Raw genomic sequence first — 25575 nt, forward strand, 5'->3', positions numbered from 1 at the left:
TGCCGCCCCAGCCGAGGCGCGAAGCCGAGCCTGCCTGCAGGCTGTAGGGAAACGCTCCAGACCACTGGAGCGGCAGAAGCCTCGGGGCCTCGGCTCAGCCTGTGGCATGTCCAGGGAGCATGTCCAGGGACATGCTCCAGGGAGCTGTACCTTCCGAAGGAGCACCAGTGAGCCTGACCGCAGGGGGACAGAACGGAGCCATGAGGCTGTCTGGCACAATAGTCTCCTGTCTCCCATAACGTCAAATTCTTCTGACAGTGAAAAAGAGGAGAGAAAATGGAAGCAAGGAACCTGGTAACACCAGAGGAGAGGTGGCCCCACACGTGGAAATGTTAACAGCAAAATGTGTCTGTGAGGTGGGAATGTGTGTCAAATATTTTGACGACTATATTGCTTCTTGTCCCCCAGTCTAGGTCCCTGTCTCAGGGCTGGGTTTAAGCATGCAGCACCTCTAGATGTGCTCTTAGACTAAGAGTCACCACTGCTCTTCCTGAGCAAAAGCACTGCTCCCACAAGGCAAGAGGAATGCCAGCAGTGGCTTCGAGCCATCAACTTGGACTCATCCCTGGCTGTCCCTCTGCCAGGGCACCCCAGTCACTCACTCTCTAAATTACTACAATTGGCTCTGGAGGCGTTTGTTGGGGATGAGTCCCTGCATTGGGGCAACCACACCCATGACATTCTGAGCTGAGCAGCCTGTCCTTGCATGGGGCCAGGGAATGCTGAGCTGTCTTGTGCAACATAATTAGTCAGGGGGAAACTGGTATCTGTCTAAGCTCATGAAATGCCCTTTCTCCCCAAGAAGGGTTCCCCTTCCTCCTGCAAGAAGGGTTTCCACGAGCACTGGTGGGTGCAGCATGCCCGCCCACGTCCTGCGGGCAGTGCTGGGGAATGGCTGCAGGATGGCTGGGGCAATTAACGGGGTGGGAAGCATGGCTGCTGCATCCGGTGTTGTTTTTTGGCTATTCTGGGCCTGCCGAGCAACGGCAGTTCTGATGTTTCCCCCAACACTTCCTTAAGTCAGCACCCACACAGCCCAGGCACAGGCTTGGTGCTCTTGTGCAAAAGGGCAGCTAGAGCCTCCAGAGCAACATGCTGCACCTCAACATGTGCACAGGTGTAAGTGCAAGAGGAAGGGCAGAAAAAAGCCCTACTTTGGGCTCTTTTGGTCATTCCTTCTCCATGGGTCATGAATGGATCCTTTCTAGGTGACAGCTTCAGTTGTGTGAAGGGAAAGCTGCAGCAGAAGGAAGGAGATTTGACCTGGCCATTAAGAAATGCTTTCCGTTGAATCCCACTGCCACTCATGCAATTGCAGCATTAACATTTCTGGAAGGGGAAATGCGTGTTGCAGATCCAGGAACATCTGCTCTGGGAGCAATGCCAGGTCAGGAGCAACAGGCAGAGGTGGATGCAGGGAGACAGCAAGTAAATCACAGAAACTCAAGCTTTTAGAAGGATTCAGGGAAGTGTTCAGGGCCAGGGAGAGAGCCCGGGGCTGCAGCCAAGTGGCATGGAGAAGCGGGAGCAGAGCTGGAGACAGCAAGCAGCACACAGTTTATATTGAATCTGCTGCTCTTGCCAGGCAGTTAAAGCAACTTTTGGTTTTCTTTCTCCACAATCACCACTAGTTTTCAAGCTCTCCTAGGTCTTGCCTCCAGTCTGGCTTCACTCCCAGGTAGCCGAGCAGTTTGTTAGAAGTGAGGAACCTACATCACTCTCTGACTCTGTTGCTCAGTGCATTAACAAGCCCCTGTAGCAGCCTCACAACAAACTGGAGGTCATGACCCACTGAGGCACTGCAAACTGAGGCCATTGCACCTAAAACAAAGCTACTTGTTGGGCTGGGTACAGCAGGTACAGCTGCAGCAGCAGCAGCATTTTTGCACAGCACAGTTCATGCTGGGGCTGCTGGGCAGAGCTTGCTTCAGGAGACCAGATCCAGAGCCTGTGTTGGACATCATTTAAGGACAGGCATCATTGTGCTTGCCAGCACCCTGCCATTTGTGTCAGAGCCCTCGTGTTTCCACCACAACAGTGCCTTGAATGTCCCTGGGCAATACCCTCATCTTGATCTTTTGACGTCCAAGGGCCTGCAGAGGTATCACCTTTTTAGCCTGGGGCAGAGGGCAAACACACAACAGCCAGGAAAGGAAAGCAGCTGGCAAAGGGTGTTGTCCACCCTCATCCCTTCCCACATCAGCTGAGGCTGACAGAGCCTGGAACCATCATGGGCAGGAAGGATGTGCAAGACCAGCAGCCTTGTGGGGTCCAGCTCAGAGATGAGCACAGTCACCAACCACAAAAACCAGAGTCATCCTCAAACCACTAAGTCTGTGGGGTAGAGCCCAGACCTGGTGTGAATGTGTGGAGCATAGTAGAACAGCAAGAGCAACGGGAACTGGTAATTGAGGAGATTATAGAATAGTTTGGGTTAGAAGGGACATCAAAGATCATCTAGTTAAAACCCTCTGCTATGGAACACCTCCCACTAGACCAGGCTGCTCACAGCTCCATCCAACCTGGCCTTGAATGCATCCAGGGTGGGGGCAGCCACAGCTTCTCTGAGCAACCTGTGCCGGTGTCTCACCACCCTCACAGTAAAGAATTTCATCATAATATTTTGCTAAATCTACATTCTTCCAGTTTAAAATCTTTCCCCTTTGTCCTATTGCTACATGTCTTTGTAAAAAGTCCATCTCCAGTTTCTTGTAGGCCCCCTTCAGGTGCTGGAAGGCTGCTATAGGGTATCCTCAGACTCTTCTCTTTTCCAAGCAACAACCCCAAATCTCTCAGCCTGTCTTCACAGGGGAGGTGGAGTGGCTGAGGAGTGTGAGTGCAGGGCTAAGAACATCTTTGAACAACTTTGGGACAAACAGTACCGCTCAGGAGGGATGCTGCGAGAGGTCTCACAAACAGCCCCTGCTCAGCCACAGCACTGCAATGGAGGCAGCCTCAGGGACTATACCGTGGGATCCTGCCTTGGCTGCTGGACACAGGGTACCATGGAGGGCACAGGGCCCAGTCTGCCTCTGAATGGCAGCCTCAGTTCCTGCTCTAACCTATAGGGAAGGATGGGCTGAACCCTGCTACGCCTGCCTCTGGTTCTGGAGGCTATGGCAGCACAGCAGATGGTAGGGCTGGGCACCCCAGGTGTGTTTGCTGTAGGGTGGCATGGATCTCATCCAGCTGTGCTTGGCAGCAGGGTGAGGAAGGGGTGAACTAGCTGCACCCTCCCTGAGCAGGGCTGCAGGTGGGCAGCATGAGTCCTTGGCAGCAAACATGCTCTTCCTAGGTTAAACAGCTCATCTGGCTCTGGGATGGGGAGCAGACAGCTCTATTAGGAACTGTTTGTCCTGACACAGGACAGCTCCACAGCTAGCTTAATAACCTTCTGATAACAGGCAGAGACATGCTCTGTCCCAGGAGCACAAAGGGCAATGACTGTCCCCTGTAACAAAGACTGAGAGAAGGCTGGGATGACTTGGAAATAAAGCCCCATTCCCTTTACCCCCTGGTGGATTATGAAGCACAGCAGGGGTACATGCTCACCTCCTCCCTGCTAGGGTATGCTCCCCAGTCCCTGGGTGATGAATTCTGTCAGCACCCCAGCACTGTGTGTGGCACTCCAGTCTAACCTGTGCTCACTGTTTTTTCTTCTGCCAGCCAAGCTGGAGGGTAGTCCAAAGGGATGTGGGTTAAACTGCCCTGGGACATTGCTCTGTAAATTGGATTAAGAAGTGTTGGCATCCCCAGAAGGGACAAAGCTGGCCGCCAGGCAGGTCTGCAAGCTGCAGGGAATGTGTGTTCCTTGCTGCTACATCACCAGTCTCCTGAAGATGAGGACAGCAGAGATATTCTGCTAGAAGTAAATGACCAGTCCTTCCAGTCATACAGTTTGATTAGAAACAAGTCTTCCTTAGTTAGACATGGCACAAGAGAACTGACAGCCAACCCACAGGCTATGTATGCTCAAAAGACAGCACTGCTTTAGAAGGGCAGAGATGCAGAGCAGGAAGTACTGAAATAGCTAAACCCATGATTGAGACATTGTTTTCATTGATGAGTTAAACACTCAAGTAAAACAAGGCTGGTACATGTCTGTGGAAAAGCAGTGGTAGCTTCAGGCTCATGGCAATGGCCAGCCTGATCCCATAGCTGCTGGCAGCTCATCTCTGGAGGCCTGTAATCACTCCAGGCCTTGGCTTACCTTCAGCTAAACACATCTTGAGAAGAGCCTGTGACCTCCAGGCAGATATAGGCAGGGAAATGCTGAGATTCAGACCAGGCTTGCTCAATGCTAGCAGCTGAGGGCCAGAGCCAAGTGCATCCAGAAAAGGAGAGGGGAAAGACGGGGAAAATCAAGAGTGTCTATGAGTGCAGCTGAGGGACTGCACCTTCAGTGTCATGACAGGCAGAAGACATCTGCAGCTGATTCAACGAATGTCACATCCTTTCCAGAAGTCCTGGCTCTCCTATACAACCCCTGTTCCTGCAGAACCACCAGTGGGGGCTACCAGCAGTGCTGGAGTGGAGAAGCCTATCAGGAAGCCCTTACACCCCCCCAGATGATGCAATAAGAGCAGTTAATTCCATCACTCTGCTTAGTGTCAGGAGACCCACAGCAAAGCGTTCACAATTGCAAATCAACCACAAAGGGGTTAACCTTGTAACAACCAGGACAAGTCCCTAAGGGAAAATAAAGCAAGTGTTTCATACAGAGGCAAGAGAGAGGTTGTGGCATCGTGAGAGCTTCCCTGTCAGTGGCCAGAGGAATGCAGAAGAGCAGGGAGCTGTTAAGAGGACCAAGGGGCTAATGCTGAGCTGAGCACAGAGCTGCAGAGATGTTTCAAGGAGCAGAGAACAAACGAGTAGTCACTTGTGCAGTAAACTTGGAAGAGCTTGAGAAGAACAGTGGACAGACACACCACTGAAACCTTTGGTTCTGGCAGTCCACACTTTCTCAGGCCCCTCAATGTACACAGACACAAGCATGACAGAGCAAAGGTGCAGCTCAGCTGAGATGGAAAAAAAAAAGCTCCAGGGATGGGCTTTCTCAGGGAATCCACTCACATAGAAGAGGCATCAGTGCGCTGGTACAATAACTCCAATTTTGCCTCTTGCCCCTTGTAAAAAAGTTATAGAAGATGAAGACAGAACATGCACAAGCTCCTTAGATGACAAGATGAAGACAGAATCGTAACTCATACTCCTTCCTCTGGACAAAGTGCTAGGTGCTGGCAATGCTTTCAAGCTCACCCATGCTTGCAGTCCGAGATTGCTCCAAAGGAATGGAGAGCAACAACCATATGTCCATTTAGAAAGAGTGGAGGAGAAAATGGAATGCATTGTGACATCTGCCTCAAGACAGTTAAGATCTAGTCAAGCAAGTCTGTAGAAGGCTAGACAAAAATATCAGCCACTAGGCCTTCAGCAATTCAACTGCTTCTGGAAGTGATGGGAGAAAGTCTAATTGTACAGTGAGTCCAAGAAAGTGTCCAAGAGCATGCTGCAAGGTGGCCTTTGGACCACTACAAAATATGGAAACTGAACATCCTGCTCTCCTATGGCTATGAGGATGGCATAGCTGGTTTGACCAGGGAGAGAAAGTTTAACTGATCTGCCAAGGTGAGACTGGAACAGTGGGATGCTGTGGGACACAGTCACTGCTGTGTTCCAAGTAGCAGAAACCAAAACCACAGCCACCAACTTTGAGTATGTGAAGTCTAGACATCATAGAAACACTTGCAAAGAGCTGCAGTAATCAGTATCCAAAGAAAACAGGCATCAGGGACTGAATGCCAAATACACGTCTATGAAGAAATCTAGATCACCTTGGCATAAAATAGAGGTTTTGTCATTAAGGATTCAGCTGTGGGAAAGTGTGCCCTGAAACAGTGGGTTGAACACTTGCAGCACGACAGAGACATTGCTCTGGGAAACGCAGACATCAGTAAAGCTCCTTATTTGGACTATCGGATCCCACCAGGCAGCACCATTTCTGTGCACCCCCACAGGAAGTTTCAGCTGCATCAAAACACCACACATGGCATCTTTACTTGCTCTTCACTGGGTAGGGTGCAGAGACCCCTGAGACACAGCAAGCCCTCGCCAGGCAGCAGCATTTCTGCAGCTGCATTAAGCGTGCAGGGCAGTTTGAGACGAAGTAATGCCTGCAACAGGGAAGAACTTGGGGGCAGGTACTCCTACCTCCATGGGCATGCAGCAACATCCCCTATGAGAATCACACTCTGAAGGCCTGTACAGCCAGTGAGCAACTTGCTGGGGCTGGAAGCCCACAGGATGCTCACCTGAGGGTATGAGGGTCACAGGAGAACAACACAACTGGTACTTGTCATCAGTCTAATCCTGTTTGGGCCTTGTTCCTTGGGAGTCAGGAATATTGAGATTTGTCTAGCAGCCCATCAGCACCCATCCTGAACAGGAGAGGGAGAACAGCTTGAACCCTGTGAGATGCTGTAGAACCATTGAGACTGCTACAAAGCCAGTATGCAAGATCTTACAGTAGTGAAAGAGGATGAAATAGACAAAAGATGACAATTCAGTAAATATAAACTTTTATTTACAGTAGAAAATAGTAAAACTCATGTTAAAATAAACTCTTGCTTTTGGACTGCTCAGAAAAGTCTGAGCCTCACTTGTACCTGCTTGTGCCCACAAGGGTCCTGACCCCTAAGCAATGAACAACGTATTTCTGTGCCAAGAGCCTCACAGCTTCTCCCTCCCCAGTGACAGTGAAAGACTTCAGCAGCAGACTGAGCCACGCCCTGCCAGGCAGGCAGGTAAGGGCTCTCTGTGGGGTTTGTTAGTCCAACATGCCTCATCCCCTTGTGCAATCAGGCTCCCGTTTGAAGCAGGCAGCTTTAGGGAAGCTGTGGACAAGAAGAAGGGGGAGGAAAAAAAAAGGAAAAAAAGAAAAATCAGCAGCAAATACTGGCTGCTGTTTGGAGACAGGTAGAAAGGCAGCAAATACACCTGATGGTAAGACCACAGCACCCAACTGCCTCTGGCCTGCTGCTTACTTTGTACCACTGCATGTCCTACTGAACATTTGTCTGGCTTCCTTCTTCCTTCAGTGGTACTCTATGTGGCCCTGAAGGAGACGAGCAGACACTGCCAAGTTAAAATTCTGTGTAGCTTATGCAGTATTACAGGGAATAATACTCCCCTCCTCCTCCTTCCATAGCCAGGCCAGTGCAAGTGACTGTGCAGTCTGGACCATTGTGTGCTCCCTTCATTCTCAACAAATAAGGGTCAGGGGCAGGAGTAGAGTTGAAAGCAGGGGTCACAGGACAGCAAGGTCTAATGGGAATGGGAGACACTTGTGCACTGTCACCAGCACAGCAGCATGCTTGACTCCAAGTCCTGCCTGCACACAGTTGGTAAGCTCACTCCAGCCCCTCATACACAGCCTTCCGTAGCTTGATTGAGAACATCTCCTCCCAGGGCCTACGGATCCACTCCACCAGCTGTAGCAGGAGCTCAGGGCACTCTGTGCGGATGTGCCAAGTGCTCTCCACCTTCAGCACCTGGGAGGGAGGAAAGAGAGGGAGGTGGATGAGCAGGGCCTGATAACCCCTGAGCTGCTGTTCCCCAGCACCTGTCAGCTCCTCCCATTTCCTATGTTACATCCTCCACCCTCTCTGCTGCCAGCTGTGGAAGTGTCCCTGCATGACTTCTGTACAGCAGCAATACCCTGTGCTCCCCTGTCTCTGTTGTGCAAGGTCCTAGGTTAGGGTGGGAAATGACAGCCCCAAAGTACCCTTGACAGGAACTGGGTTCTGGGCACAATCTAGCCCCCAGCATCTTGTGTGCCCCATTACCTCATCATAAAGCATCAGCTTGATGTCACATGGACAGAGTCGATAGGTTATGACATTGCTAATACTGCTGATCATCTGCTTCTCCTTCAACTGGATGTTGCTCTTAAGAGGCGTTTCTGCCTCATGGTCTGCATCCAAGGAGGGCTGCACCTGCCACTGGTGATTCTCCTCCAGCAGAAACAGCATGCTTCGGGTGCTCAGCAGGGTCACAGGGAAAGCAGATGCCCCTAAAAGGATGCAAGGGAATAGGACAGGCTTTGCTGAGAAGCCTGAGTCACCACAGAACCAGCTTTGCTTTCCCCTGGGGAAATACATTCCAGCAACAGTAACTGGGTGAACAGCTTCCTGGCTGTTATCTGGCTTCCTAACTGAAGAGGGGGAGCAGGGTAGCTAAACATGGCTGGGTTTGACCAGCTTATCCAATCTCATTGCAGGAGCATGCATAAGATAGACGATCTCCCAGCAAGCTTTGTCCAGCCTATGTCCTCATGTGAGGCAGGAAAAAACATTCGAGTCCTTTCACCTCTTGAACAACACTTTATGATTCCATAGTTAAAAGTCATCAGCTCCAGCTAAACAGCCGCCTTTTTTGGCCTGAATTTGTCTGGCTGCAGATATCTGATGGTTGTAACCGCACACACAAAGTTTAATACCAAGTTGGGATGTGTCATAAGTATGGCAGGAAGCAAAGTAGTTTTGATAAACTGTAGGGAGCATAAATATACAACTGATTTCATCAGATGCAAATGAAAAGTACTAGATGCACAGAAATAGGGAATCAATAGTAGAACTGGCTGAGGTCACAGAGGAATCACAAGCTGCTACAGCAACATGTTGCTTTTCTCATCACATCCCACTGCTGGGAATTAGTAGGAGTACCAGAAATAAGATGTTTAATTAGTCTTGTCTACTTGGCAATGAGGTCTCAGCTGGAACTGTGTCCAGTGTAGGGCACCCTACTCAAAAACCGAGAGTAAAAAAACGCACAATTTATGTTCACCCTCCCATAGGCTATTTGTTCAGCTTGAGAAGACCTACAAATATACTTCCCACAGATTCTTCTGATTCTTATTCTCTCATACCTCCCCAATGGTCAGTGGTAAGCACAGGTATAAGAGTAGTAAACAATTGGTCAGAGCTAATTTAAAAAAGCTAGGTTGCTTTTTTTCAGTGTCCCAAGCTAAGGAGACACTGTAATTGTTCGCTGAAGATTCAGATCCCAGGTTTAGCACATTTGGCCCTCAGCAAGCCCTAGAACAGAACTTGATGGACTACAGCAGGCTGCATCTGTCCTACTGTCTCAGGTTCCAGACACCTGTTTCTATTTTCCCAAACTGAGAAGCTTTTCAGCTCCTCACACAAACCAGCTGTTTGTGTATGAGCCCCCAGCTTTCCCTCAGCTCAGGGCAACGATCCAGCCCTTAGAAAATCTCTAGCTTCTCAGAAACCATTCTAAGTTGTCAGCAAACCCGGTGTTCAAGACCAGCTGCTTCCTATAGCACAGACCATCATGCAGAAAAGGGGTTGTAGTTTCTCTTGATGTGCAGGGAGAAGCATGCTGCTATCCTCCACATCTAAACACTAAAAAAACCAGACCTCACCCATGCCCCTGCCCCATCTTGCTGCTGGACCAAAGGCTCAGCTCTCTTCCCACAGACTGTACACTAAAGATACAAGCATGTAAGCAGGCAGCAAAAGGTGTGGGACACCTGGCTTCCAAGATCTCCTGTACCTTGGATGAGGTAGGCCAGCAGGTAGAAAAAACAAGGGTCATCTGCAGCTGCAGAATCTGTGGTCTTGGAGTCCAGCAGAGGCCTGGAAGAGATACAACAGCAGGCTAATCAAGTCTAGGTCTGCTGTGAGCTAGCTACTGTTCACTGTCCTTTTGGGGAACTGAGGGACCCACCTCTTCCCGATGTTGTACAATCAACCTCCCTCCTGTTACTCTGCCTACCACCTCATCAGCTAGGAAACAATTGCTTCTTGCAAGGGAGGAGGCTGCCCTATGCCTCCTTCTTTTCTTCCCTCCATTATTTTCTGCTAAGGCTCCTCCAGGTGATGTGGAATCCTCCCTGACTCAGTCTGTGACACACCTTTGCCTGCTCACCATTTGTGCAGCTGGCACCTGAACCAGTTGCCTTAAACCTGCAACACAGGCATGGCTGCCACTCCAACATCACCTCCTCCTGTGCTCTGATCTTTTGAGAACTGTGCTTCCCAGGCATGGCTGGAGAAGAAAACATCCTCTTTTATCCAAAACCCCAACTTCTCAAGAGGCTGTTCTTACCATAGCCAATGCTGTGGATTCATTTCCACAGTTGGGATTTCTTTCACCTTACTCCTGTGCTTAGCAGGCAGCTCTTGCATGAGATCTAAAGAGAGGGAAAAGGTGTCTTTTGTTGCAAACCCAAGGAAAGAATATTACATCTCAGAATGGTTCTCTAGTCAACAGAGAGACACTCAAAGTTACGGTGCTAAAGGTGTTCTCCCCCAATTTTTTTCTGAGCTGGTAAGAAGTAAATTTCCCACATACTTCCAACTACAGCTCTCCTGGGAACTTTTCAAGAGCAAATCTTCCAAATTCTCTCCCCACCTCACACCCCTCCAACTACAGCTCTACTCTTACGTGTCAGAGTCTCCAGGAACTGGTCACAGCAGCTTTGGTTCCGCATTAGCAGATTGTAGGAGGCTTTTGGGTTCTCAAACTCCATTCGCAAGCTCTGGTGGCAGAGTCCCACTTCCAGATAGGAAATATCAGACAGGTAGTGAGAGTCATTCTTCTTCAGCCAATTTGCAGGTTGTCCCCTAATTACAGAGCATAGCTCTCAGTTGCAGCAGGCTGCCCCATCTCCTCTCCCACATTAGACTGCAGTAGGGGGGGGTTGCCAGAAGAGCCTTTGCATGTCACCACACCTGCAGTGTAAGGCTAGCACAGGCTGGCACTCGCAGGGTCTCACTTGCCACCATTCTCCTCACCTGATAGCCCCCGTGACTTCCAGCACATAAATCTTGAGATCAGAGGCAACCAGGACTGAGAGGAACTCTTCTTGTCGGCCAAACTTCACCATAACCACCTAGAGTACAGAGAGGGTGGGTCACACCACTGGCCTGCCCCTTGCTAGCTCACTCATGGAAAGGACCAACTCAAACACACTTCAGCTCCCTTCACACCCCACAGCCTCTAGGATGTCACCCCAGTGCAGAACTTGCAGGGTGGCAAGAAGTACAGCCAAGGAGCTGTAGGAATGGTATCGCGGGAGCTCACCTTGAGGAAGCACTGGAACTCCTCAGTGTCCTCTTCAAAAACCTCCATATCCAGGTACAGCTTCAGGCGATGATCCACAGACCGGAAGTCCCTCATGCTGGGGATGCTGTTCACAGCTGAGGAGAGCAAAGAGCATCATTAACACTGCCCACGGACCAGGTGCTGCCCAAGCATGGCAGCAGCATCACCCCTTCTGCACACCAGCTTCCATCAAGGCTCTCCTCAAGACAAAGGGCCAAATCCAGGGCTTTACAGGCCACAGGTCTCTATGTGGAGACATGAGGGGATTTCATGACCTCAACACTTGCTTTTTGACATATACAAAGCTTTGGTCTAACCCATCTTCAATCTATGCTCAGCTGTTTAATCACAGGAGGACACTACTTTGCTGGCAGATTTGGCAGAAGGGCAATTTGTGAAAGATATTTCTCATTTCAGCTGGTGTCAGCTCAAGTCAACTTTTTAAACTCCAACTTTGGCTGTGGTAAGGCTAAAGAGGGCTGAGGAAGACATCAATAAAACTGCTAAGGAATATAATTATGTTTGTCATGCAATTGTATGACCACGTAATTTATGCAATAGCCACAATACTACCTGAGAAAATATGCTTCCCAGTGCAGGTGTTCTCCACCACAAACACTATACTAATCACTTCTCAGCAGGAACTTTCGCAGGGGTTTGGTTTATAAACTGAGACCTTGTGATTTTACCTGGAGAAGAAGACTGCTTTATTTCTGACACTTCAAGTGTACAGGACTGACCATGCCAATCCTATACACTGGTCCTGTACCAGCTTCAGTTATTCTGTAAATCACAAGCTGATACCCAAGCAAAGGCAGTCTGCTTCATCAGAAACCCAAGGTGCTGCACAGAAAGCATTTGTAGACTTCCTAGTAACTGCTGTCTTGCACAATAGCCCTCACACAGCCATCACAGAGTCTCTTCTTTGGGACAGGCTTTGTCATTTGAAGCTCACAAAGACCGCTGAGGAAAGCACAAGTAATTGTGGATCCACTAACCAAAGCCTCCTACAAAAACACCAGCCTCACACTGTACTTAAGCCCATGAATAAATACAGAGAAATTGTGCATAGTAGTCTCTAAAAGTAATGCTTCAGCTGGGAGTTCACCGGTGCCACAGGAACCCAGTGTGTCTGTCACTGAGCGGTGCAGCTCCCAGAAGAAGACCTTATTAGTCAGACTCTGAGAAATACCCAGAATTAGGATCTGATTCAGTTTTCACTATATTCAGGCACAAGGATCGAACAGAAAGGGGAATGAAAAAATGCACAAAAGAACCACAGTTACTGCTGATTGGGCTTCGTGACACCCCCTCCCCATTAGACAGGAGGCAGTGAACCCTGCAAGCACCAGTGAGAAAGCCCAGCACCAAACTGTGCACACCCCTAAACCCAGCTGTGCTCCTGCATACTCACCTGGACTGAGGTTCCATGTTTCCTCAGATTCGGAGTTCAAAGAGAGCTGGGAAGGAGTGGGCCCACGAGAAACACTGTAGCGGTAGCTACCCATCAAGCTGCCCCCGTTTGTGTCTGTGTGGCTGAGGGACAAGTACTGGCTCTTCAGGCTCAGCTCCTTTTTCCCGATGCCTCCATCTGAACTGCGGGAGCTGGAATAGAGAGCGCTGTTGTGCTCGCCACTCGGCTCTGGGGTCCTGGTGCTGTTGCTGGTATCCATCTCAGAGCTGTCCTCCCCGCCGATGTAGAACTTCCCACTCTCACTGGCCAGGGCAGGCGTTTCCTCTGGGCCCTCCTGTTGGCTTCCTCCCTCCAGGACAGAGTCTGATAGGTCTTCACTTGTGCTATCATGGCCAGATGGCAAAGGTGTGCTGGAATACACCTCTGAAGGCAGGATGACCACATGGTCACTAGAACAACTGGGACAGACTATGGGCTCACCAGCTGCTGCAGCATCTGTGAAAGATTTCATCAGGGATAAAGAAAAAAAACGCACAACAAGATTCTCCTTGGGTTTTTTTTTTCCCTTCTGCAAACCATAAATTATTCCTTTTGAAGTAGACAATAGTTATCTGACTTGAGCAACTTGTTAAGCAACTCTGAATCATATCCTACACACATCACCTCACAGATTATTGAGAAATTTTGGATCAGTGCTAACATCCACCAGAAATAGCTCTGCTCAGCGTTAGTGACCACTGTGTGCTTTAGTTGCAACTGAAACTACATCAGGACTCTGTCTCATGATTTTCCTCCACTTTGTGTCCACAAATGCTCACATAGTCTTTGAAAACCAAAATCATAACCAGCCAATTCAACCTTTCTTAGCCACCTCCATCCCCAGCTTAGTTTACCCTCCAGCTAGACATGCTGTGTCACTTTTCCAGCTGTCCTCATCCTTCCTGACCCCAATTCCTGATGCTCCCTTTATCCACACCACAGAAGACTCCCAGCTGGATCTTGGGACTCCCACTACCCTGGTGGGGGGGAAGAAAGTATCCTGGGGTGGATGGAAGTGCTGCAGCCAGGACAGCACTTTTGCCATCACTGCAGTACTTTGATCCCAGGATACTTCATCAAACAAGAAGCATCTTCTGAGCTAAGGCTGGGCACTCCCCACTGAGCTTTGAAAAAAATCAGGAACTGGAAGGTACCTCCTCAGCACTAGCCATGTCTCAGCCAAAATACCACATCTAGTTTCAGACACACAAAGAAATATGTGGACAAATGGGAAAGAGTACAAAGGAGACCAGCAAGAATAACTGCATTATATAAGATATGACTGACAAGCAAATTATCTAGGGACCTGAGCTTATTTAGTCTAGATGAGAGAAGACCGGACTAGTTGTAGGGAGGGGGAGAACAATAATGGCCCTCAAATATGAAGAAAGGAATAAATCATTCCCCATCAGGCAAGCAAAAGTGGGCTTAAGATCACAGCCAAGGAGACCTAGGTCAGGGTTCTGGTGGTTTTTCTGATGTCTAACAGCCAAGTTTTTACCCAAAATACTGAAGCAGATTCCCCAGAAGCCTCCATTAGGAAAAGCCCAAATTAGTCTCTGTGGTAGAACTGACCTTGGCTTCAACAGGTTGAGAGACCATGTGACCATTAAGGCCTCTCCCAGCCTTCAGATTTCTGTGGCCCATCTGCAGTTTCCAGCACCCCTGTGTCTTCTCAGACCCCAGGCCACCCACAGCTGGGCTGCTCTCTTTGCTTAACCTTAAAACAGTGGCTTATTCTGGCTTGTGAACAAGACAGGCTCTTCCTAGTCCAAGTGGGTCAAGTGAGAGTACATCCCACAACAGGTTTTAATTTCAGTACAGCCAAGGCATCATCCCTCTCCTACATATTCCATGATCTGCACCACAGCTGCCATTCCAGCAGTCTGTCTTGGAATTAGCTAGCATCCTGTTTCTGGGCACTACATCTTACCTTTTTTTGAGGCAATCAGGGTCTCCAGGATTTTGGCATCTCCAGCCTCTGAAGGATAAGAACCTTGATGCCAGGGAGCAGGCTGTGAAAACTCCTGCTTGCACTTCAGGCACTGGAGCTTTGTGGATCCCTTTTCCTGGTCTTGGTTTCGACGATTCTCCTCAACAGCTGGAGACAGCACTTCAAGGACACACTAAAAGTAGCAGCACAGGGAAAAGAGTGCTAGCATGCAGCTATAACCATCCTAATGGAAGCAGGGCTCTGAAATCAGCAAGTCTCACATGCTTCATTACAGCATGATGGACTGCAAGGGATGCAGGGCCATTTCCCAGCTAATGGAGTACAACAGCCAGTCTATGCAAGACTTGCCAAGGGCTTCACTGCATTAAGACCAAGAGAACCTGTTTTTGCAGTTCCAATCCTCTTATCTATGTATTGCAAGGGTATTTCTAGAACTGTGGTCTCAAAGGTCCCATTTTTTTGTGCTTTCTCTGTAACATCTTGTTTAAATGTACTTAAACAACAGTACCTTGAGAAAAATACTTTGAGACCCAACTTCCTCCAGCAGCTGTGCAGACCAGAGCGGCCATAGCACTGACACTCTCATTGTCTGGAGGGCTAAGTCCAGGCTAGGGCTAGAGCATCACTCAGCACCCAGGAAACATCAGCCCGTGGCTCACAGGGCCCTCTACTGGTCATTTGTGTAGCAGGAGAAATCCTCAGCTTACAAGCCAGACATGAGCTGCAATAGGGCAGTAGATGTACGTGTGCTCTAAAATCAGGGGCTACGCAGTGGCTGGGGACCAGTGTCTTCCACTAACATTGCCCCTTCCCCAGGCTTCCCCCTCCTTCCTCTCCACCTGCAGGCACTGCTCTGGGCAGTCATCCAGCACCACATATTTGCGCTTCTGCCGGTCCTTGCGAATGTAGCTGAAGTGCAGCGTGAGGACAGGGAAAATTTGCTCCACATCCTACGGGAGATAAAAACAAAACCAGTTCTAAAGAGAGCACAGCATCCACTATACAGATTTGTTTGCAACTGTCTGAAACATGGCCATATAAGCACTGAATTTAGTAAGACCTGACTAGCTGATAGCATTTGGGAGCACAGTAAAATGGATATAAACAAACAAATAAAAATAAGCTCACAAGTGCTGAGAACAAAAGTAATTTTTCAGGGCCTGGAACAAAGCATTTCAAATGAAACACCTTCTTACAAGGGTATCATGAAAACTGATATTCTGAGGCATATCAAGCCACAAACATTCAGGAAGTACAAGGGCAGGAAGGAAAAATGAGTTGGAGCTTTTGGAGAAAACAGTATTAGAGAAGCCTGTGAACATGTCCACACTGAATGCAAACATCCGACCATGAGGAAAGAGAGATTTCTGAAATCCCTTTCTAAAGAACCACAAAAGCAAAATAGGGCTGGTACTGGTAATGCATGCACCTAAAGCAGATGGAAAACCATTCATTGATCTACTAGTAGATTTCCAAACATCACACTAGGCTCAGTGCTACACTGTCTAAGAAATAGTGCAGTCCACAAGCAGTCCTCTAAGGCCACGGTGATATCCTGGTGAGGAATGGATGGCAGAGAGTCTCTGTTTCATACAGGCTCCTCTTGAGAAGTCTCCCATTCTTGCACACTGGAACAAGTCCAGCCATTGACTTTTTAACTCCAGCTTTGGAACAGAATTGGTGCTGGCTTCTGCTATATTACCACAGGTACTCTAAGCAATACAGATGCTGTTGATACATGTGTTGGGTGGAAGAGATGCTCAATCAATCAATCAGGCTTTGCAGGAGCTAGGAAAAGACCTGCAGGGTACTGTGACAGAAGACCAAATCCAGAATGCTGGCCCACACAGGGAGTAAGATGCCAAAGACTCGCACAAGAGGCGTAACTTACCATCCTCTTCCAGTTCATCTCAGAGGTGTCCACCTTCTCCAGGCATTTCAGCTCCAGCTTGTGAAGGACTCTGGCAGCCTTCAGTTCCACCTCAATCACATGCTTAGCTGTAACTCGCAGGAAGATCCAGTCTGGCTCAGGGTCCCCTTCACCTTCTATTTGACTCACCAGCACTGGCTGGCAAAGGTCCACTGCCAAAATAAGACACAGTACAGGTATGTACACACAGCAGACCTTCACAGTTTGCTTGGCCCCAGTCCTTAGAATTCTTACAATACTGGGAAGCATGATAAAACTTCAGGGATATCACATTTGTTCCGTCTATTCTTTCATCACCCAAGCTCTCAAACACACCAGTGAAAGACCCTATTTACCTTCTGGCTTCTCCTCCTCTTCCTCCCCCAGCATTAGCTCATCTGCTTCCTCTTCTTCTATGTGTTCATCCAGCTGTACTTCAGGCTCTTCCTTCTTCTCAGTATCATCCAAATGAGGAGGGGATTCTTTCTGGGATACTTGGAATTTTCTTTGCTCTGTCTCAGAGCTCTCACTCTGCAAATCCATTGCAGCAGGCCTGCCTGCAATTTCATCTGCAGAACGACTCCGGCAGATGACAGGTACTTGGTCATTCTTCTCTAGATGTCTCTTGTACTGCAGCCAGTCAACACCAAAACGATCTCTGAAGCTGCTCAAGCGCTTCATCTCCTTCTGATGTTGTAGGACCAGGCCTGCAGAGAGGAAACTTCAGAAGTATGAAAACAGTTGCCACGCCAGAGCACGCCTCTTGAGTGTGGGCAGTTCAGCTGCTGTTTCACTGAAGAAGACAACAATCCTTACCGGCAGAGAGAGGTAATGCCGGGGCCTCATGTTCTGTGTCACTGGGCTCCGAAATGCTCGCTCTGCGTACTTTGACTTTTCCCTGGAACAAAAGGAATAAGAATAGTTGGGAGGCACCAGAACAAGCAAAAGAGCATCTGGCTCTGCCAAGCTGAAGGGTTCATGGCTGCTACAGTACAGTAGCACACCATGAAATATTTGTCAAAGTATATCTAGACTGATGTGAAGCCCAGCACCTTTCTAACACACCAAAGTACAGAGGCTCACTACCACTACCATACAGTCAGTACAAGACCACATCCCACTATATGAGGCTTTCATGTTGAGGAAGCCCCTTCACCCAACATGCCAACTACATGGTTAAGCAGCTATTTCAGTCCCAGACCTTGCTTTTCCTCCGAGGGAGCCTGACAGCCACATTCTCTGCTGGGGAGGGACTGTCACTGAAGTCTGCAGCACAGGAACTGTCCAGAGCACTGCGGTCCAGGAGAGTTTTCTCTGAGGTAGAAGTATGGATTGACTGTGACACACTTTGCACAAGTCTTGGAAGGTGCTAAAGCCAAAAGAAGAGAATGCTGCCTGCTGAGTGCAAAGGGAAGACAAGGTTACCAAGCCACAACTCAGCCTGACAACTTCCCTGCCCTTCTCCCCAAACTTTCACCATCTCAGTTGATGATGACAACAGATCCTGCCTGATTGACTGGATTTTTTATCATGACCACTCTGATTTGACTCAATATCTGCCTTTGTTAAAAACATGGGAAACTGATAATTGTTTGGTTTGCTGCCATGTAATTCAAGTGTCAAGTACCAGGCAGGATCCTGAAGAAGAAACAGGCAAGGCTCCAAGTTCTGCAAGGCTACAATGGCCAGTCCCAGCAATTACTAGGAATCAGCAAAGACTGGGCCAAAATGAACTGTGTCAAAGAGTCAAGGCAGCCCATAAAGATTTAGGGGCACATGTAACAATGCAAAAAACTGTCAGAGCTCCCACACCCAAAGCTGGTAAGATCAGTCTACAACTGTACTTACCATTAAGTCTGAGGAAGACAGTGGCTCCCCATCCAAGAGGAACTGTAATTAGAGATCCATTGGCAGTCAGATTCCATTTGGTTGGCACATACTCAGGACAACATCTGCTGACTCCTAATCCCCTTCAGACCACCCTAGGTTTGGGATCCCTAGCGCAAAACTGAAAAGACAACAACCCTGTTCCTGTCTATTCATCACTCCTTCAGTTGTAGCTACCTGACCTAATAGCATGTAAAGCCAGAAGGGACCATTGTGGCTTTCCTGTTTACAGGACAGTTCAAGGAATACAATAGAATATTTTGTAACAACACACAGGTTATTTTGAGAGGTACTCACTTTCACCTCAAAGCTTGTGCCCTACTTTTTGCCTGAGTCAGTAGCTTGTTCCAAGATGCAATTTGAAGACAATGAATCCAGACATTTGCCACTTATATGAAGGGCAGATCAGCTTTGGAACCCCTTCTAACCCTTAGCAAGCAAGTTTACTTTCCTAAATTGCCAGAATGCTCTCTTTGGTAGCTTCTTTATTTAAAATCAGATTACCAAGAATTGACCTAAGTACCAATGTGCAAGGGAAACAGTGATGATACCTAGCTGAGAGCAGAATGATAGGGAGGTGGCCACGGTTGCCAAAGGAGTATGTAATTAGGCAAGGTGGGCCAAGACAGTGAGTTCCTTCTTTGCAAAATCCAGCTACATAGCAGGAAAAGAATAAAGTTTTGGAATCGTCAGAGAGAAACAACTGATGAAGGATAGTGAAGATATATCTAGATACGAAGTCTTGCAAACTTGAGATGAATATTGAACTCTCTCTGACCTGGCCAGCACACCACATAAAAATTTCAAGATAAACTACTCTATTTGAAACTCCCCCCCCCCCCCCCACAAAAAAAAAACAAACCCCCCCCCCCAAAAAAACAAATACCCAACAAACCACTAAAAAATCGTCACTCTTACACCCCAGGAAGAAATTTTCAGGTTTATGAAATTCTTTCCCCTCATTTTCCCCTGAGTGTCAGAACACCCTACACCTTCAACAGCAGAGGCAGAAGGCACATGGCTGATACTCACATTACTGAAGGAGGCTGCCCTGGGAGACAGATGTACAAGGGTGGCAGATCGGTGGTTTGCATGGAACCATAATGGGTTTCCCTCCAGATGCAGCTGGGTGGGGGAAATAGAGAAACTGCTATCAGAAGCAATATTCTATGCTCTGATGTAATCTGCCAGCACGCTCCAGGCTTTCTCTCTAACTCAGAAAAGATCCTTGCAGCAGAACAGTGATCAAGCCAGGAGAGGACTAAGCTTTTACAATGTTTTCTGAAATTTGTTAAGCAAATAGAGAAAGAAATTAAGATACTTCCAACTCAGGTTCCTAAATCATTAGGAACTTTTTCAGTACTGACTCTATGAAGTGTTGAAAGAACAGTCCTTTGAAGACTATCATCTTCCTTCACAAGTGCTATAGTGTCCTGGTTTGGGCCAGGACTTCACTTACCCTTCTTCAGACTTCTCTGAACATACAAACCCACAACAGGATTAGGGGAGAATCTTTAATGAACTTGACAGTGCTAAAATCAGAAAGGGGAAGCAAAAAGGTGGGATGGAAGCAATGGGATGAATTATGGAAAAAGGTTGGCTTGAGCAGGTCACCAAAAATGAATGCTGCCTCTCTAATGTTCCTTCATCAGCTTCCAACTTTAAAATTAAAATGCTTAAGATCTGAATTGATCTTTGAAAACCCTCTTATTACCACATGGTCTCCACCTTGCGCTCCCTGACCATGACATCAATAGTCTACCAAACCATCAGGCTTTGTGCTTACTTTTTTTACACGGTGCAGAGAGGACAATGGTGCCAACTGGGCATGCTCCAGCAGCAAGTTATAGGCCACATCCAGGTGCTGCAGATTCACTAGCTGTTCAACCCCTGCAAATAAAGCAAGACACCATCAGCACACTACTATGAACCTCCCATCCACCCCTCTCTCCCAAAACTGAACCCTAGTAAAATCCTAGTGCCCAGGATTTCAAGTTCTGTTCCTCCTCAGGGAAGAGAGAAAGGCCTTAAACTCAGAAATATTTCTCCCTTGTGGGCTCACCATTAATGCTGTCAAGCTCATTGTTTCGCAGGATGAGAGTCACCAGCTTAGATCGGCTGAAGATACCAAGGTTTGGCACCTTGGACAGGAAGTTATAAGCCAGATTGAGGTACTCAAGTTCTGTAAGGGTCTGTTCAGAGAGAAGAGCAGCAACTGGATCAATTGAGACCTGACCCTGAACTCAAGACAGGGTACAAGGCCCTACCATTTTTTCCATCCTACCAAGGTCAACCAACAGTTGAATTCCTTAAGACTACTTCTGCAACAAGACATGGATGTTCACATTTGAAGTGGTTTGTCTAGGGGTGCTCAGCATGATCTAACTACTTCATAAAATTTGCTAGGAGCAGCTTTCTCTTTCCTCACCACCTTCATAGTAAGGATCTAGACCCCCTGCCATAGCAACAGGACTTAACTATTAAAAGAGCCCTTTCTTAACTTTGCAAGGATGATGCTAAATAACACATTCTGAGTTTTACCAGCTCCATGAAAAGCTGTTTCATAACTTCTCCTAGAAGAAGCAGATCTAGCCCAGCAGGGCATGTATTTCACTGCCATCCCCCACTGCATGCGTGACCGTATGTACAGCGTACACTGTATGCATCCTGGTATTTATCACTTGGCCACATAGGAGTGGCAAGTGATACACACAGCTAGCTCTCCTGCCTTAGAACAGGTGAGGAACTCTGCCTCAGTGGCACCAGGGCTGCACACACAGTACAACAGTTTCAAGGCTGCAGGCACTAGCTGTAAATCACATGCTTGCTGGACCACAACTCCAATTCCTTTTGTTACACTTCACTTAGCAGGCACGTAGTTAATGATTACAGCACTTTAGCAGCATCCTCTCCATACAAGGAAACGCTGGTGCTCAGGACAAGATACTCACCATTAAATAGTGCTCACAATCCTGGATCTTGTTGTGACTCAAATCCAAGACTCTCAGGGCATTCAGTAATTGCTGAAAGACACAAAGACACTATATAAGATCTTCCAAATGTCTCCCTTACAGCATGGAAGCCCTGTCCTGCTGGGAAAGGCCAGCAAAATTAACACAGCCCACTCCCTCCCACCCAGACCTTGAGGCACTCAGTGATGAGTGCTTTGTTCTTGGCTGTGATTATCTCTTCCCTTCAGTCATGCAGGAAGGGTGCCCCACTCACCAGTGAGTCATCCAAGGCAGTGATTGAGTTATAGCTGAAGTTCACAGTCTGCAATTCCAACCATGGGAGAGCACAGCTCAGATCTCCACCACATGCTGAAATGATTTCCTAGGAATAAGTAAGGAGCCATTCCTTGGTCAGGACTAGTTGCTACAGTAACAGCAGAAGAACACAGCCTAAAACTAGGGTGGCATATGGTGCTTTGCAGACTCTGCTGTGCCTAGAGTGGCAGTGACTTTTATGTCACTAATTCAAGTATTTGGAGGTGGTGGGAACTGCACACTAGATATTTAGAAAGAAACTGCTTTTGCTTCCTACACTCAAGTGGCAACAGTTAACCAAACACTACAATTCACAGGCTCTGAACACTACGCAGCAAGATTTATGCTAACAAAACCTTTTTCAGACCTCCACCAAAACAGAAGTCAGATACACAAGATACACACCAACCTGTCCTCTGGCAGATGGAAGAACCACTGAAAGCACTTCCTACCAGTAGCCCCTGCTCCCAGGAGGCAGCTGCTTCGGTGCCACAGACAGAAGCCCAGAGCCCCACAGCTAGCACAGCCCATGCTACTCAGTTCTCTGCAGCTGGAGCTTCACTTTGTGTCTAAAAAACCTGATGGCCACCAGTGGAGATAAGACATGGGTGAGGGGCACAGCATTCCCTCTGAAAATCGGCTCTAACTTAAGGCTGCTGAGGTACAATGAATAAACCTCAATCAGCTGCAGCATCTGGAAACAGCCAAACACACAGGACAGTCAAATCTAGACGATGCAAATACTCAACGGAGGAAGACATTCTCAAGCAGCTAAAAAGGAGACCACAGAGCACTTGAGTATCCAGCCAGGGAATACTTCAACAGTGATGAGTTAGAAGTAGGACTCCAGAACAGGGAAGGGAGAAAAAGTCATATACAACATGGACTGATAAGATAGTTAAACCTGTCATTCCTGTGTGAAGGAATGCCTTTGCCCTGCAGTTTTCCATATGAGCTGTGTAGAGACACTCACCTCCAGTGTATTGATACACTTGCAACAGGTTAAAGATTCCAGTTGAGAATAGACAAATCGCAGTCCCCGGAGGCAGTGTGGAGGGACAGACCTCAGCTACAGCAGCGATGAGAAAATAAGGACAACATACATCAAAATATTACAGTGTAAGAGCAGCTGCCATCCCAGGCCCATCTTTGCAAGGGATCTCCTGTTTCCCTGCTGAAGCCTTCCCTAACATCCCAGCCTTCACTCTTACCCAGGTTTCTCCCAAGGAAGTGTTGCTAGAGTTTAAACTTAGCCTTCTAGGGAAGCCACAAAAGCCTACCCCAGTTTATAGGAGTAGTGGTGTTCTGCAACCACAAACCTAAGTCAACAAAAGTCAAACAGCAAGACTCAAAGCCAGTTCTGCCTCTTGCACTTACTTCCAGATGCCGGAGGGACTTGAAAGGGAAGATCTTCACAGCAGATTGCAAAACACAGCTTGGAACATGAACAAGCTGGAGAAAACAGAAAAGAAGTCTCACGTCAAGCTTGATTTGTACTGAACTACTACTCTCCCAATACACCAACTGCAGCAGCTTGAACAGCAGCTCAGGTGTTAACATGCCCTCCTCCAATGCTTGGGGTATTGGCACTGTCTCTTGGCTCCCTAATTTAACAGAGGTCAAAGAGAAAATCATGTTAGCCAGCACAGCCCATAGCACCCCTTTTCTTCTCTTCTGCCTATGTGGCTTCATTACTTTCAATACCACAGGGAGGCCTGACAGCTAGATTCCTCATTAGCCAACTCTAACAAATTTACTAAATAAAGACAAAGCTAACTGCTACAGCTATGTTTATCAAGCAACTGAAGCTAAACTATCTCTCTTGTGGGAGGTGTGGGTGTGCATTTCACTAGAACACACCAAATAATGCAAATCAGAAGCAGATCAAATGGAACACAGTTTGCGTCCCAAGATGCTGAGAGCATTAGACTGAGGTACCTGCAAACCTCCTCTTTATATTCTGTAGTTTAGCCACTGGCTCTTTCACCACAGGGTAGCTAGACTGTGTTCAAGCAGCTTATTAAATCCAGCTTCTTGTGCTTTCTACAGCGTATAAGCCCTATTTCAGATTATGTGAGTAATGAAGTAGTTGATGTTTCCACTGCAGACACCAGAGTACAAATGGAGAGACCATCTCTGTCAGCCTGCAGAGACTCATCAGATACAGAACTGACATACCAAGGCCACATCACCACCACTGCTTCCACAGTTAGAGCCCTGGCTGAGATCAATCACTGCCCACTGCCTGCCAGCACTAACGTGGGATGTTGGACAGGACCATTTATAGGGGAAGCTAGCACTGGGAAACTCTTATGATCAGTTTCAGCAAAGTTTATTTCAGATGATATCCTTGCTCTGTGCCCTTACCATCTCTTCCCCCTCTCCTGTCCTAAGGATCTGATCAGGGTTAAATAAATTGTCAGTTCCTCCAAGCAAATCAGTTAAGGCACCACAATGAGTAGCTTCCCCGTCTTTACAGGTGTATTACAGAAAGATGCTGTTTTTTGGCTACTGTAAGCACTAACCAGATTTCAGTGTCCTTCCCCACCTTCTCCTGCCAGGGTGCCTGTTTTTCCGCAGGCTCTGGACCCCACTCCAATCTCCACCCTCAGCTGACTGGTACAAAGCCCTCTCAACAACATTCACGTAAACTCTCCAACCCATCTCATACACAAAACAGTTATAAAGACATCACAGACCACAGAGCTCAGACAGAACACCTCCTAAGCACCACTGTGGAACCGAAAGACTGATGCTGATTTCCCCTTCCCCTTTCAGGCCCAGTTCACCACTATTACCCTTGTAACAGTGCCCCTGTGCCAAGTATAATCATGTGCAACCTTGCAAAACGTGCCACCTTCCAAAATGCCCTCTGCAGAATCCCTAGCTCCATAATATTACCTTTAATATAGCCTTCTTAAAATTATTGAGCAATGTCCCAACACTGTGAAACCCAAATCACTGCAGCAAGTCAAACTCAGAAACAAGAAGCAGAAGGTCTCAGAGTGGTGGCTGTATCCAACATCTGACTGTTCTGCTCAAATGCCACGGCTCTGCTGCCTCTTGTAGATCATCATTCAGAGGGCATTCAGCTGTGCTCTGCTGCCAGATACAGCCTGAACTGCTCAAGCATTTCAGGAAATAATCATTTTCCCAACAATGTCAACAGCTTACCAAGGTCAGGACATAATTAACCCCTGCTTCCCCTGTTTTTAACTCTGAAAAACTTTCCACTGAGTTTTACAGCTGATCCTAGACGAAGCAGCTGCACACCATCGTGCTGAACCACGACTCAATGCAACAGCCCTTTGAGAGCGGGCCGACCCAGGCGTTACACACGCAAGACGGGGCCAGTGGGCTTCAGTGACTCTGAAGCTGGCAGCTGTGTCTGCCGCCTCCGCTCGCCGGCCTCGCAATACCCCCGGCCCCTCACTTCCCCGGGCACGGTAGGTACGGACCTTCAACGAGTGAGTCTTCTGCAGGACATCGAAGAGGAACTGAGCCTGAAGGATGGCGGCGGTCTCGGCGGGGTGCGAGGGCAGGGCCACGAAGCCCCGGTTCTGGTTGCGGGAGCCCAAGTGCTGCTCGAAGACCTGCGTGAGGTGCTGCAGGGTGGAGGTGAGCAGCGTCAGCGTGCTGGAGCCGTCCAGGACGAGGTCCCCTGCGGGAAGGGGAAGGACAGGCCGGGCAGTGAGAACTGCTGCCTTCACACCGGAGCTTTCACAGCGGACGGCCCGCCACTCACCCGCGTCCTGCAGCAACCGCGCCAGGCCACGCACCAGCGTCTCCGCCGCCGCCATCTGCAGGCGGGAGAGGCTGAGGCGGCGGAAGCCGAGGTGACAGCGGCCCGGCCCGGCTCGGCTCGGCCCGGCTCGGCCCGGCTCAGCACGGCGCGGCCCGAACCCGGTCCACCTCCCACGCCGCCGCAGGCCTCTGGTACTTCCGCGTTACCACAGAGACGCACCCTTCCGCTGCT

The 25575-nt window shown here is 48.4% G+C and overlaps 1 protein-coding gene across 2 annotated transcripts; it reads right to left on the reverse strand.

The window, feature by feature from the left end:
• Positions 1–6594: 6594 nt before the first annotated feature.
• On the reverse strand, positions 6595–25573 carry STK11IP (serine/threonine kinase 11 interacting protein). 2 transcript variants are annotated; one of them, XM_008498186.2, is made up of 25 exons: positions 25345–25573; positions 25058–25260; positions 22977–23051; positions 22573–22668; positions 21559–21666; positions 21285–21356; positions 20396–20525; positions 20120–20223; positions 19366–19458; positions 18295–18336; positions 17648–17815; positions 17263–17344; positions 16803–17153; positions 16429–16619; positions 15377–15487; positions 14517–14709; positions 12545–13039; positions 11110–11225; positions 10821–10918; positions 10471–10649; positions 10132–10216; positions 9577–9659; positions 7845–8071; positions 7429–7550; positions 6595–6893 (listed from the first exon to the last, which is right to left on the reverse strand). In XM_008498186.2, the coding sequence occupies exons 1-25, from the start codon at positions 25397–25399 to the stop codon at positions 6842–6844; spliced, it is 3531 nt and encodes a 1176-aa protein (XP_008496408.2). In that variant the 5' UTR covers positions 25400–25573; the 3' UTR covers positions 6595–6841. The 2 variants fall into 2 exon arrangements, with proteins under 2 accessions (XP_008496408.2, XP_030310450.1); XM_030454590.1 differs by lacking the exon at positions 7429–7550 and having other exon boundaries at positions 25345–25572.
• Positions 25574–25575: the final 2 nt, after the last annotated feature.

Source organism: Calypte anna, chromosome 7, assembly GCF_003957555.1.
Source record: "Calypte anna isolate BGI_N300 chromosome 7, bCalAnn1_v1.p, whole genome shotgun sequence".
In the NCBI taxonomy this organism is placed as follows: Eukaryota; Metazoa; Chordata; class Aves; order Apodiformes; family Trochilidae; genus Calypte; species Calypte anna.